A 13,353-nucleotide genomic window follows, 5' to 3' on the forward strand; every position below is an offset into this window, starting at 1 on the left:
TCTAGATAAAATGTAATTCTTGATATTATTTATTTATCTATTAGGTAGAGTCTGAAGTGAGAGGACAGTTTTGGAAATTAAATAATTCCTCCAGAATTGTTCAGTTAATGTCGAACTTAACTGCTAATTAAGACAAATACTTTAATACCAGTACTATGAAAGTTATTTGTTACAAAACTGAAACTTAAGTATGTAAAATGTTGAAGAATGAAAGTTTCAGGTTTTTTTTTACTTCAGAAATTATAAATTAATTCTTTATAAAAAAAGAAAACTGTTTCTGTTTGTGTGTGTGTGTGTGTGTGTGTGTATGTGTATGTGTGTGTGTCTACTGGATGACACAGCAGCAGGTTGCTGGGTAATTGTCGGCGCTGACTTTGTGCTCGTTGCCGTAGACGTAGTAGAGGTGAGCTTCGCCCTTCCACTTGTAGTTCACTTTAGTGATTGGGATCAACTCGACCGTCTGCCTCTGAGAGAGAGAGAGAGAGAGAGAGAGAGAGAGAGAGAGAGAGAGAGAGAGAGAAATGTTAAAGGAATAGTTTCAACATTTTGGGAAACTCTCTTTCAGGATGTGGTTAGCCTAGCTTATAGCATAAAGACTGGAGGCAGGGGGAAACAGCTACTTCATTAAAACTTCCAATGTCCACATTTTTTATTTCCTTATCATTTGAATTGTGTGTTTCATACAAATTGCCACTATAGGTGACTAATAAAGTAAAAGGAAACAGTTGATGATAATGATAAATATTTTAGTATATAAGCTAGAAGCCTATAAGTATTCTGGTTAATAATCGTGAAAACGGAAAAACTGATATTTCCTCTGACAATAATCATGATATCAAAATGTTATATCCTGACATCCCTAGTCATGTTCCATGACTTGATATCTGCATTTCTCCAAAATCACTTAAATTATTAATTAGGTTATTTAAGCTACACAAATCGCTTTAATTTACAAAAACTTACAAAAAAGAAAGGGCCTTAATGTTAGCTACAATGATGCTTATCTTGTATTTGAGTTTCTCTTGAATCCGTCAGTCATGCATCTGTCTGATTGACTCACCTGCTGCAGGATCCTGGAGGTCTGGCCGTATTTGGTTTGGTGATCTTTGATCATGCGCTGAGAGGCCTCGGAGATGGCCGGGTTTGGGAACCCGAGCAGCAGGTAGAGCTGAGAGGAGACAGACCGAGAGTCTAACACAAGGTACTGACAATAAAACAGATGGCTAACATTAGCAACGTCCTTTAATTACCCCAAAAACCCAAAGTTTTATTTCAGGAACATAACAAACGGAGGAGAGTCCTGCAGCATATTATAATGGAGGTGCTGCAACTCGCCTGAAATAAATAGTGCCTACATTTACATTGGAAGAAATGACTACCCTTTTATATAATATATATTATATAACTTCACTTAAATACTGAGTATTTAAGTGAAGTTTACTAGTGTGTGTGTGTGTGTGTGTGTGTGTGTGTATGTGTGTGTGTACCAGGCTCTGGCTGTTCTGGAACAGCTCCTTCCCGCTCACTGAGTCAAGTTCGATCTTCAGACCAGAGTTCTGCGGCACCACGTGGTACTCCTCATGGTTAGACCTAAACACAAATATATATACACACACACACAGTTATTTAAATTGGAAACAGTGTACAGACGTATTTGTATGAATTTAAATTCACATCATGCAGTTTATCTTTATGCCACCAGAGGTCAATGATGTGATCCATAACACCACTGTCCACTGAATCCATTTGATATGAAACTACATTAAAGCCACTGTTTGAAGAATGTTAACCATTAAATCATATTAAAATTGTTTTGATGTCATTATTGTTTGAAGAAATAGTGTATAAAATGGTTCAGTGTGTGCTGCTTTCAGCTGATCAGTCTCAGAGTCACTGGTTCAGATTTGTGATCAGGTGTTGAACACCCTCAAGGATCATCTTCAATACATTTTGGACCCTCTTCAAGGCCTATTAGAACCTTGGAAACCCTTTGAACCTCCTCAAAGACCGCATGTACGTCTTCGAGGAGCTCTGGAACCCCAAGTGCCCTCTGGAAGCTAAGGCCCCATGATTCCTCTTCAAGGACCAATGTTATATTTTCCAGGACCACTGAAACAACTTCAAGGACTCAGGGAACCTACTCAATGACCACTGAAAGCCCCTTAAAGATCCCAGGAACCTCCTCAAGGACCACTGTAACAGCTGTAGTATCAGCAGCCTACTCACCACTTCACTTTGAGCTTGATGGAAGACAGCATTTGTCGTTTTCCTTCACAGGTTTCACAATCCATATTTCCCCGAGCATTACACTTGATACACCTACACACACACACACACACACACACACACACACACACACACACACACTCAGTCAGACATGATGCATGTTTCACATTCTACTGTGATCTGATCTGGTGGCTACTCACTGTACAGTGTGATTTAAAGGGCCATACCGTTGTTTTTAATGTTAGATAGTTTATTATCTTCATATTCTGCTAAACATTTGAAAAAGTATCAAATCACTTTTTAGATTGATCTCCTTCCTCCTAGAGTCATTTATTCAACAATTCCTTTAATTGAAAATCAAAATAAACTTTTGTGAGTTTCATGTTTCTGTTACAGTTGTACGTTTTCCTGTCTTTTGAATCTTCCCAAGGACTCCTGGAACCTCCTCAAAAGGCTGTAAAACCCTCAAAGTGAACCCTTGAATCTCTGGAACCTTCTCAAAGACCTCTCCAACCTCCTCAAAAATATCCATACTCTAAACTCAGAGAATCCTGCTCTCTGATTGGCTGTCAGCTGTATGTTTGTAAATTATAAGGTAGAATCAACTGCAGGTAACCATGGCAACAAGGCGTTCTTTGACGGACAACTTCTGTTTACCAATCACCTTGATGGAGGAGGTGAAGGGCACGCGGATCTTCTCTTTGTGCTTGGTGAAGAAGCTGGGAGTCTTGGCCGGGATGTCCCAGGGCTGGGGGGCTGGCTGGGTGTTGAAGTCAGCTTCCTCACCTGTCAGTCACACAAAAGAGACGTCACAGCGAACTGTCAATCAAAAAACACCTGACACCTGCTGGCTCGGTGATGTCATAAGAGTTATCTCAGTTTGGGCTGGGACACTTACGATGTATAACAGAAAACTTGCACTACAAAGCAGGTGTGAAGTCTACAAGAGGTGGGTGTGTAACAGGCTGAGAGGGTCTAATGAAAGACACCCTCCAGCTGCATTATGGGAAATGTAGGAGTCAGTGTTTTGAAGTTTTTGATCTATAGTAGGGACTATAGGACACTCCGACAACCAGGGTGTGAGATCTGGTTATTGAAGGGAACCTTTTTATTACAAGAAACAATCAAATTCACACAAACAAAGGGCTGTTTAAAGGTTCAGACTTAGTTTAAGGCTTAAAGGCCCCATGAAACTGGCAGCTTAACTTCCTGGAAAACATTATGGCAAGGGTACCAATAAAGTCACCACACTTACATGAATTAAATAACGTGAAGGAAGCAGTGGACCTTTTAGGCTCAGAATTAGGTTCAGGTTGCACAAATGTCTGTGTGTTTGTTTACCTTCATAAGGTTTTTCGGCCTGCTCAGTTTTCCTGGTCTCAGTGAACGTCTCCAGTTGATACTACAGAGCAGAAAACACACTTCAAGAGACGCTACATGTGTGTGCAGTGTTAATAACATGTCAGCGGACAGAGACAACAGTGGTATGAATATAAAAGAGTAACAGCAATAATACAACATTACAAAACAAATACTGATATAAACACTAATTAGTAACAGCGATGGTTGTGTTACAATCGAATGATTTAGGAAACTGAATCAGAAGAAGTCTGATTCTCCAATCACACTCTGAATATTTTTTATTCAGCTTGACCTACACTGTTTTTTAGGATATCAGTATCTCCAGATAAATGTCCATAAATGCACTTAACACAGAAAAAAAAAGATGGTCTTCATAACTGGCCTGAGAATTATAACATTTTAAGCTTTCTTCAGTATCAAAGTAAGCTAGTGATAGTTGTCAGTACATCCATGAGTAAGTGGCAAACAAGAACTGCTAACAGTTAATTCGGCTCAAGTTGTAGCCCATTGCAACGTAACTGACTCAATGCAAAAAGCATTTTCAGGAATGTAAATCCAGAATTTAGAGGGGAGGGGGGGAAGAATTATAGAGGGGTGTTGGTGCTGATTACTGTCAAACTTTGAAAACCTTTGGTTTAAAACAATATGGACTGTGTAGTGAACGTATCACAGCAGCAGCTTTCAGTCCTGGTTGATTTCGATTTTCTGATTTGAGTGTGAACAAAAGGAATTGTGCTCAGAGTTTAGCAGTCTGTAGTCTTTGACGGCGTCCAAAACTCAGACTCATTAAATCCAGGTTTAAATTCACTCTGAGAAACTAAAATCGTAGCAGCTGTGTGGTGTTGTGGTCAGTTTGGTGACCCGTGTAATGTTGTGTTCTGTCGTGTGTGTCGCATCATACCTGGGTCTCTCATCCTGCTGCTGTCTGACCAGTAATGAATCCAGACAATCTCCGTCAGCTTCACAGCGCACTTCAAAGCTGCAGTCCAGAGAGCGACAATTAAAACACTACGTCCGGGGAATCCTTTAAAAATAAAAGTCTAACTAACTTGGCCAGATTTTATTTTTACCCCAACTTTTTACTACTTAAGTAACACAGGCGTTTAACCATACAGACGTTTTTTTTGTACTCAATATGCTCATATATTAAAAATTTAAATATTGTAAAAATAGAAACAGGCTTACATCCCACCCTATATATTCAAAGTTAAATAAATAAAGCAGTGAGAGTTCCACATTACAAGACAGAAAGTTGAACCATTATTACCACTGATGTTACAAATTACATGCATATTACTGTAATAACAATGCTTAAAGAGACAACTTTAACACTAAATTCAAACACTGATAAAACAGCTCAATAGATGAAGCAATAAAAAAACAACCAATGCAATACATACAAATGAGCTGCTAAATTCAAGCAAGCTTACTTTGTTATGATTTGTATTCCCCTGGCCTAAAACGTTTAATATCAAACATTTGGAAAAGAAGAAACTATTTGCACACTGACATTTTAAAGCTGCACATTAGTTGATTATGTTATACAAAATAACACCTCTATTAAATTTACTGTTTGTACTCAAAATCGCAATACGTATTATCTCAGAATCTATTATCTTGGACACACAGTGCACACTGGACCACCTTCTGTACATAAAGGTTACTGAGTCAATATTTGAAATTACTGCAGGCTTTTATTTTGAAGGACACGGACGGTACCCTCTGTGATTTTCGCTCCGGTACCTTGACGCCACTGATTCTGCAGGTATGTGGACAAAATAACATGAACACCTGCAAAGTGAACATAAGAGGAATTTACTGAACATTGTTTTATTCATTGAACTGCTGCTGAGACAGAAATGTTGTGTGTGGAGATGTGTTGTGGCGTTTTAGCAGCAGCATATGTGAACTCCTGTCCTCCTCATGGGGTTGAAACTGATCTGACCCACGATCAGTTCCAACACGTGAGTGTTTAATCAAATCTCAGATTGATTCTTCGGCATCAGTGCAACAGGTCCTGAGCTGCTCTCTCGGTCTCAGGCATGTTTGGGCGGTTTGTGTCCCCTGGAGGTAAATACTTCACAGGTCATCAGGTGCGTTGTCTATTAATTAATTTCTGTGCTGGGCGTCTGTTGACAGCATTTTTTAAAGCGTGGGTGCAGAGTAAGGCGTGTTCTGTCAGCTCTGGGTTTCATATCTCCACCAGGTGCCTGAAGGCACCGCACCACACCATAATCTCTGCTCCATTTCACACACAAGCAACAAAGGAAATTGATTATACACTTCCAGTGAATTGCTGGTCACTGGTTGCACAACTTTCCAAGTAGCTAGTGACTGTATCATTTTGACTGTTAATTAATGTGAAATGACAGCTATTCAAATACCTCCTCCGTCTCGTGACTTGAAAATGAGGCATTGAATGAATGCACATGCATTGATTGTGGGTTGAAACTCTTCAGAGAAAAAAAACACATACATTATGGAAACCGGTTGTCCTTTGATTTTTTTGTCTTGCAATTAAAACACTCATTGTCATTTAGTTTTATTTTTTGCTCATCACCTGTTATTTTTTGTTGCATTCACGTATCATTGATATTTAAATGTCTTTAAATGTACTTGTTATGTTCATTAATGTAATGTATCATTGATTTTATTTTGAATAATACAAAAAAGAGTAGCCAGTCTCCAGCCAGCAGGGGGAGCCAGAGTCTGTCACACACTCAAACACACACTGCTGCTGGCAAAGAGGCCTCAGTTTACATTCCTGTTTCTCACGACAGCGTCAGAGTGTGTAAGTGTGTTGAGTAAAGAGGCCGAGTTACAGTGCTGACAGACAGTCAGAGAGGAAACTCTGCAGTTCAAATAAACACTGAGGGGTGTTTGATTATCTGTGTTCTCTGCTCTCTCGCTGTAAATCAAACGCACCTCAAAGGGTTTGAAATGTTTAAAATGTCCTGTAGAATAATGTTCAGGTCCGTGACGCTGCAGAGAGTTTCTCTCAGTCTGTGTGAAGCTTTCAGGTTTCTTTACAGCTGCTGTTTACAATGTTTTCTAACTTTGCATCATCAAAGGTCACTTTCACACCTGTAGTTTGGTTCGTTTGGTCCAAACCAAGAGACACAGAAGACATAATGGGCCTCATGCAAGAACAATTTACGTGTCACGAGTCATGTGCATTCAGCCTGGGTCTCTAATGGATGGTATGATTTATTACTGTGAAGTCATTTTGTGTTAGAAAATCCAATATAACATATTCTGTTCACAAAGCCTGACAGTGCAACATCAGCTATTATGGCACATATTCTTTCGGCCATTGGTCATTAATCGCCTTGCTGTGGCGAGAAAAAGAAAACCTATTTTGGTATTAATTTTTTCTTCATTTCACTTCATCACTTGAATAGAACAGAGCCATTGTTAGCGTTGTTAGTAACACCTGTGCTTTTCCAACTATGACAAGTCAAAACGTCTTCCATGGAAAAGGCCCACGCACCTCCTCCTGTAAATTAATCCCGTCCGATTGGGCCTTTTGTCACGTAAACTGAACTGCTGAAATAAATACTTCACTGCTAACCTTAGAGTCACACCAGATTAATAGAAATGAATCCTAAATTTACTACTGATATTGTGTTTAAACTATGTCCCTGTGTACCCACATTAGCCAAAAGCTGGTAACCGGACCTGCTTCTCAACAAAATCAGCCAAAATGCAAAATGCATCACACCCACTGGAAATAAAACGCAGGTCCAATCAGGTATTGTAAAAAACAAATTGGTGTCATCAAATCAAAAGTTTTACACCGCAGAGAGAAAACTCTGAGGAGGATTTTCTGATGTTTCTATTCAGATTCAGGAGGGAGTTGAACTCACAGCTCTGAGCCTCTGGTCCTCCTCCACTGAGAGGATGTTTACACATCACTCTGTCTGTGTGTGTGTGTGTGTGTCATCTGGGTCAAGCAGAGTCATGCATTTTTTCCATTACCCTCATCAAATCAATGTTAAACACTCCTCCTCCATTTGCCCCTGTACAACCACGGTGTGTGTGTGTGTGTGTGTGCGTGTGTATGTGTGTGACCAAAACGCCTGATCAATAAGCAGATTATATCTGATCAGTAAAAACTGGGACAACCAGTGTGCCTGATTTGGTTTCCAGATAAACTGCTGCTGATTTTAAACCAGTTTGTTGTCATTTCACGGCAGCTCAGATTCTATATACTGTATATATTAAAAAATGACTTTGGTCTCCTAACGTTTCCTCTGACGCCACCGACAGGTCGACATTTGTGGTTTTGAGTGAAATATCATGACATTTAAAACAGGGATTCAGGTCATGGTTGAATTTTTTACTTAACTAGTCCAATAGTTCAGTTAATGACTTAAAACATGCAAAACATTTCCATCAGCTACTTTGTGTTTGTTTTTTAAATTAGCAAATATTAGCATGCTAACACGCTAAATAAAGATGGTGAACGTAGTCAATATACATCTATCTCAAATCACCGCTGTGCCTAAAGTACAGCCTGTAGACTGAAGACTTTTAGACTGGCTCAAATGTAACTTCCAGAATTAAACATTCCTATAATTAAGCCAATAGAGTCGCTGCCAATAGGATTTTCTATTGGATTATGGTATATGGCAGAAAATAAGCTCCGTGGCAAACACAAGTTTATGATATTTACACGTTTTGTTCAGCAAGATAATCTTCACAAATGAACACCACTTTTATGATTTTTGAAGCGCGAGTGCACTCATCAGAAGTAAAAAGATTAACGTTAGGCTGTAAAGGAACTAGACCACAGTCACCACCACCACAAAGCTAAACAGGGACTAATGTTCGGCATGACGTCGTCTCATTTAGCCACTTGTTTGCATGTAGCTTTTCAAGACACATATCTTAAGCTTGTGGTAACCACATACCTTATTTACCCATTGTAAAAACTCATTGACTTCAAGAAGAGGGAACCGGTAGTGCAAAAATGTTACTCATTTGACGTTTCAGGACTCATTCCTGCAGCACTTTGTATACTGTAAGCAGCCTGAGAGGCTAAACTCGGGGCAGGAAAGTCCCATTAAGAGACACTGTCTCATCCATCAGCCAAACACTCGGCCTGTGTTTTGTCAACCCTCCAGTGGAGTTCAGCATGCAACCCTGACACCATGACGACCGCTCAGTAAAACCGCCTCTTCTTCATCTGTGGCTAACGGACCACGCGTCCCCATGGCAACAGTAAACATCCAGCTACGGCCCGGTGATTGTGTGTTTTGTGATGATTGTGTGTTTTGTGATGATTGTGTGTTTTGGTGGAAGACGGAGGTTTGATCCCTGCAGCTCCTGCAGAAAGGAGATTACAACTAAAGAAAGGAAAGTTTTGATGAGTATTTTTACATTAAATCACATGATAAACAAACAAAACAAAACAAAAAAAATGCAAAATAGGGAAATGTAAATTATAGATAATATGGGTGGGCGACTGTGGCTAAGTGGAGAGCAGGGTCGTCCTTCGATCTTCGGCGATTCGATCCCTGGCTCTTGTAAATAATAAAATTAAAAGAGGGAAAGTAAAAGTAATAAAACGAACTGAAAGGATGAATCCATGTTTCATCATAGTGGTGGTCGTCTGTTTCAGACATCTGCTAAAAGATGATTTTGAGTCTGTTTCTTTTAGACTTTATTCTGCAAGTGAAAACAATAACCTCAGGAGAACAGCACAGTGGACACAGTGGAAACTACAGGACATCACCTGTTCTCACGCAAACAAACGCACACACACAGTCATCCAACCTTTAACCCATCAATGATGATCCTTCACAGTCTGGTTCTTTAAGTCATCTGAAGGAAAAGTCACAAAAACGTTCAGACCAAACAGGAAACGGAGTTGTTCACAGCGACGTACGTAACTGTCCGCTGACTCCGTTCGCTGATAATCATTTTTGTTGTCGACTCTCTGAACGTGAGAATAACCTGCAGACGCCGTCGTCCACGACGTCACAATCAGAGGAAAAACGTCAACGAGTCAAAGAAGGTCTAAACCTGACGCTCCTGGTGGATACGTGTCTTCAGAGGACGGCCAGGTCGTGGCAGCTCTTGGAGCGCACTTTGACCGCCATGCGCTGGTTGTTGCGTGCCACCAGTCTGTCCAGGAAGCGCCGAGCCTTCTGGGTGAGGCTCTCTTTGCGCTTGTAAACGGAGCCTCGGCGCTGGAGGGCCTCGGCGTCGTCCCGACGGAGGCGGATCTGTCGGATGACGCCCTCGAACAGCTCGGTCACGTTGTGCTGCAAAGACGCCGACGTCTCGATGAACTTGCAGTCAAACACCACTGCACACGCTCGGCCCTCTGGGAAACGAAGACACACGCGTGAAAGAGAACAAATGATCAAAATAGAATCCATCAAACGTTGCTTGTATTTTGTATTTATGTACACCTTGTGACCTTTGACCCCCCACCTTCCACAGCTACTTCTCTGGATCGCACCAGGTCGCTCTTGTTGCCCACGAGTATGATGGGAAGGTTTTCGGCCTGGCGCGTGCGTCGCAGCGTGATACGGAGCTCAGCGGCGGCGTCGAAGCTGGCGCGGTCGGTGACGGAGTAGACGATGACGTAAGCAGTCCCGACCTTCAGACAGTCGTCCTGAGAGGAGTCGTCCTCTTCCTCCTCCTGACAGGTAGAGAGTCGTGGACACAAAGATGGAGAGAAAGAAACACCTGAGCTTTAAAATCCAGATTTTACCAGCTGGTTCTCCTACTATGTTCCTGTTCTTTGAAGGCATTTATTGTGAAGGAGCAACAGGACGTTGATCAAACAGGTTCGCAACCGAGCAAAATAGTCAATAATGATCCTCTTCAACATTTGGACACATTGGGTGATGTAATCGCTTGATAAACACTTGAGCAAATGTAACCCTGAAACTCATTTTTATTTTGTGATCTCAACAAAACAAGCTTACGTTCCTGGGATCATTTTCTCTGATGATGATGATCTCAACGCAATTATTCAAAGCAAAGAGTGAGAGAAATCTAATTGAAATCCATCATGAGGTCCCTTTGCAGGACGCCATGTACCCATAATCGTCTGCCTCACAACTGACCTCTTACTGCTCCACAAGTGTACTTCATCAACACACACACACACGCACACACACACACACACACACACAGTACCAGTTTGTCGTTCTCCCAGGTATCCATGACGATGAGTGTGGATTCCTCTCCATCTACCGTCAGTGTCCGCTCGTATGAGTCCTCTGTAACAAACAATAAACACACTTACATTCACGATGTCATGGCAATCCATCCAGTAGTTGTTGAGATACAACGAGCAACATCTTGGTCTCTAGAGCAACGTTGCGAGCACGGTTAAAAACAATAAACAACATGATGGACCAACAACTGTTGTATCTCTGATCATAGAGTGACAAACAACCACCTGGTCAACAACAATGACAACACAGTTGATAAACCAAACATTGAGTTAAGTTGACCTGAAAGCTAAATGCCCCCTCGCACCATGTCAGACTGTCACCGGATCAATACGGGTTGTCAATCATGGCCTCGGGCCAATCGACACGTGACACAGGAGACGATGATCAATGATGTCGGGTCAGTCAAGGTTGTGCTGTCAGAACAAAGTCAGAGACAGAAGCTGAGCACCGAGCTGCTGAGGACCGAACGCAAAAAAGAAAACATGGCTGAAGTCATTGACGAAGTTCTTCCCTCTCATGTCTGTACGCTGAATATGAATCAATCCAACAGCACCTCTAAAGATCACTTATTAACCTTAACATTGTTCGTGGTGTTGGTGTTGTTAAGTGCCGGATTATTTCTTGGTCCGGACTAGCAGAGACTAGTTTAGCAGAGGTACTTTAAAGATGCTTTATTCATCAATAGTTTAAAGATGCTTTATTCGTCAATCAATAAGCTAATTTTACACAATGTGCAGGTGGAGTGTGTCTTTTTGTATTTTTCAAAGCGGTCAAAGTGTCAACCACAGTACGGCATTCCTGGAGAGGTTTTTGAGTGTTCGGTGCCTTGTTCAGGAACTTAACACCTGGAGGTAAACTGGCTACTTACTAAACAAGACACACGTAATAATATTATATAATTAGTACGTTTTTGATGTGCTGGTAGGCTGAATAGTTATCTTTGGACAGCTGTTTTCAGTCTTCATGCTAAAGCTAAGTTAGCTGCTGGCTGCTGCTGCTTTATATTTAATATACAGACATGAGAGTAGAATCAATCTTCTCGTCAACCTCATGGCAAGAGAGCTGCTGAGCACAGTTCCCGAAATGTCAGAATTTTACTTTAACACATCTTATCAGGTCGGTCACAAGTTTGTCCCGCTCAAAAATCTCCTGCTGCCCAGAAAGCATTCTCCCCAAAGTATTATAACTAATATAACTATGATAACCAATACATTTGTGAAGCTGTTGACAGAAATCCAACAACTGCAAACAATAACAGTTCTTGGTTCTTTTTAGCTGTTAAACAGACTCAGTTACAGCAGTATGTATCTAACTAGAATTTGCTAACATTAGCCACCACGAGCTACCAGACCAAGAAAATGTGTGTTGAACTAAACAACAGTTTTGTTTATTATAAATTTAAAAAACATTTGTAGGAGGAATAACAGTTTTTCTTTTCGTGGAGGAGACAATATCGACTTCTTTCTAGTTTAAAGCTTTTCTCTTGTTTAGAGTGAGAACATTAAGTATTAACTAAGATAAACTAGATAAATGAATCGAACAACAAAACCTAACTTCCCACCTCTGGGTTGTTCATCTTTCTCTGTGATTCCGGCAAAGATTCCTGTGAGGCTGGTCTTTCCGACGCCGGGGTCGCCGAGCAACACCACTCTGTAAACACAGTCCGAGTCGCTCTGCGAGTCGTCGTCCGAGTCTGAGCTCCACTGGGCGCGGTAGTGGAGGGACTTGTCTCCAGGGTGGTAGGACGCCGACTGTCCCAGAGGAAGGTGGTTGCGCTGGGGGTTCGGCTGCTCGGGCTCCGGCTGGGTGCCGCCGGGGAGCGGAGTGTCCTGAAAGTCCCGAGTCCAGGACTGGTGCCGGTAGAAGTGGGCGGGAGGAATCGGCGTGCTGCCTCGCCGCCGCAGAGGCTCCTTCTCTCTCTGGGTGTTGAGGGTCATGTTGCTACGATAACGGCATCAGGGCAGGACAGACCTGAGGGAGGAGACGGGACGATTCAGGTATCAGAAAAAAGTCTGGTTAGCTATGGTCTTTAACATTCTTTAAAGGTTTTCTGATTGACTTCCAAAATGACCAATCACAGAGCGTTACTTTGGCATAGAGAGCAGAAGCCCCGCCCCTCTCCAATCTAATCTAATCTAATCTCAGTATTATTATGGTACGTTTTCCGTCCATTTTCCAAGACAAAGCAGCGATCACTTCTGCCGCCCTCCATGGGTTTAACCCCTCAGGTTGCTGCAGTGACGTAGAAGTGTACCACAGGGTGTGTCAGTACACTGTGACATCACCACTAGGTGTGCTTACAGGTGCAACAGTCTGTAAATGTTGCAACCAGAGAGGACAGTTGAAACACTGATCGCTCACAAGGTTTGGACACCAACAGTGAAGGTACAACACTAAACTGTGCACTGCTATTTCGGCCATGTCTTAGTCTCAAGTGACTTCCTGTTTAAATGAGGTTAAACAAATAAGAATAAATCAAATTAGTTCCAATGCTCTCTGCCTGGTTCCAGGGTCATAATTTCCCCCAAAATACGCTTACTTTGCCCTAAGCATTTTCACTATAACGTTA

At 41.6% G+C, this 13,353-nt stretch overlaps 2 protein-coding genes across 2 annotated transcripts; both read right to left on the reverse strand.

Moving 5' to 3' along the window:
* Positions 1-325: 325 nt before the first annotated feature.
* Positions 326-4,040, reverse strand: LOC142955000 (protein SSUH2 homolog). Its single transcript, XM_076096383.1, has 7 exons — positions 4,035-4,040; positions 3,568-3,628; positions 2,871-3,012; positions 2,227-2,319; positions 1,488-1,590; positions 1,061-1,168; positions 326-466 (listed from the first exon to the last, which is right to left on the reverse strand). Exons 1-7 carry the CDS (start codon positions 4,038-4,040, stop codon positions 326-328), a joined length of 654 nt encoding a protein of 217 aa, XP_075952498.1.
* Positions 4,041-9,641: 5,601 nt separating this feature from the next.
* Positions 9,642-12,721, reverse strand: rem1 (RAS (RAD and GEM)-like GTP-binding 1). Its single transcript, XM_076096298.1, has 4 exons — positions 12,346-12,721; positions 10,744-10,826; positions 10,030-10,228; positions 9,642-9,919 (listed from the first exon to the last, which is right to left on the reverse strand). Exons 1-4 carry the CDS (start codon positions 12,719-12,721, stop codon positions 9,642-9,644), a joined length of 936 nt encoding a protein of 311 aa, XP_075952413.1.
* Positions 12,722-13,353: the final 632 nt, after the last annotated feature.

The sequence above is a fragment of the Anarhichas minor genome, unplaced genomic scaffold, assembly GCF_050575085.1.
Source record: "Anarhichas minor isolate MPS153535 unplaced genomic scaffold, ASM5057508v1 ptg000021l, whole genome shotgun sequence".
Lineage (NCBI taxonomy): Eukaryota > Metazoa > Chordata > Actinopteri > Perciformes > Anarhichadidae > Anarhichas > Anarhichas minor.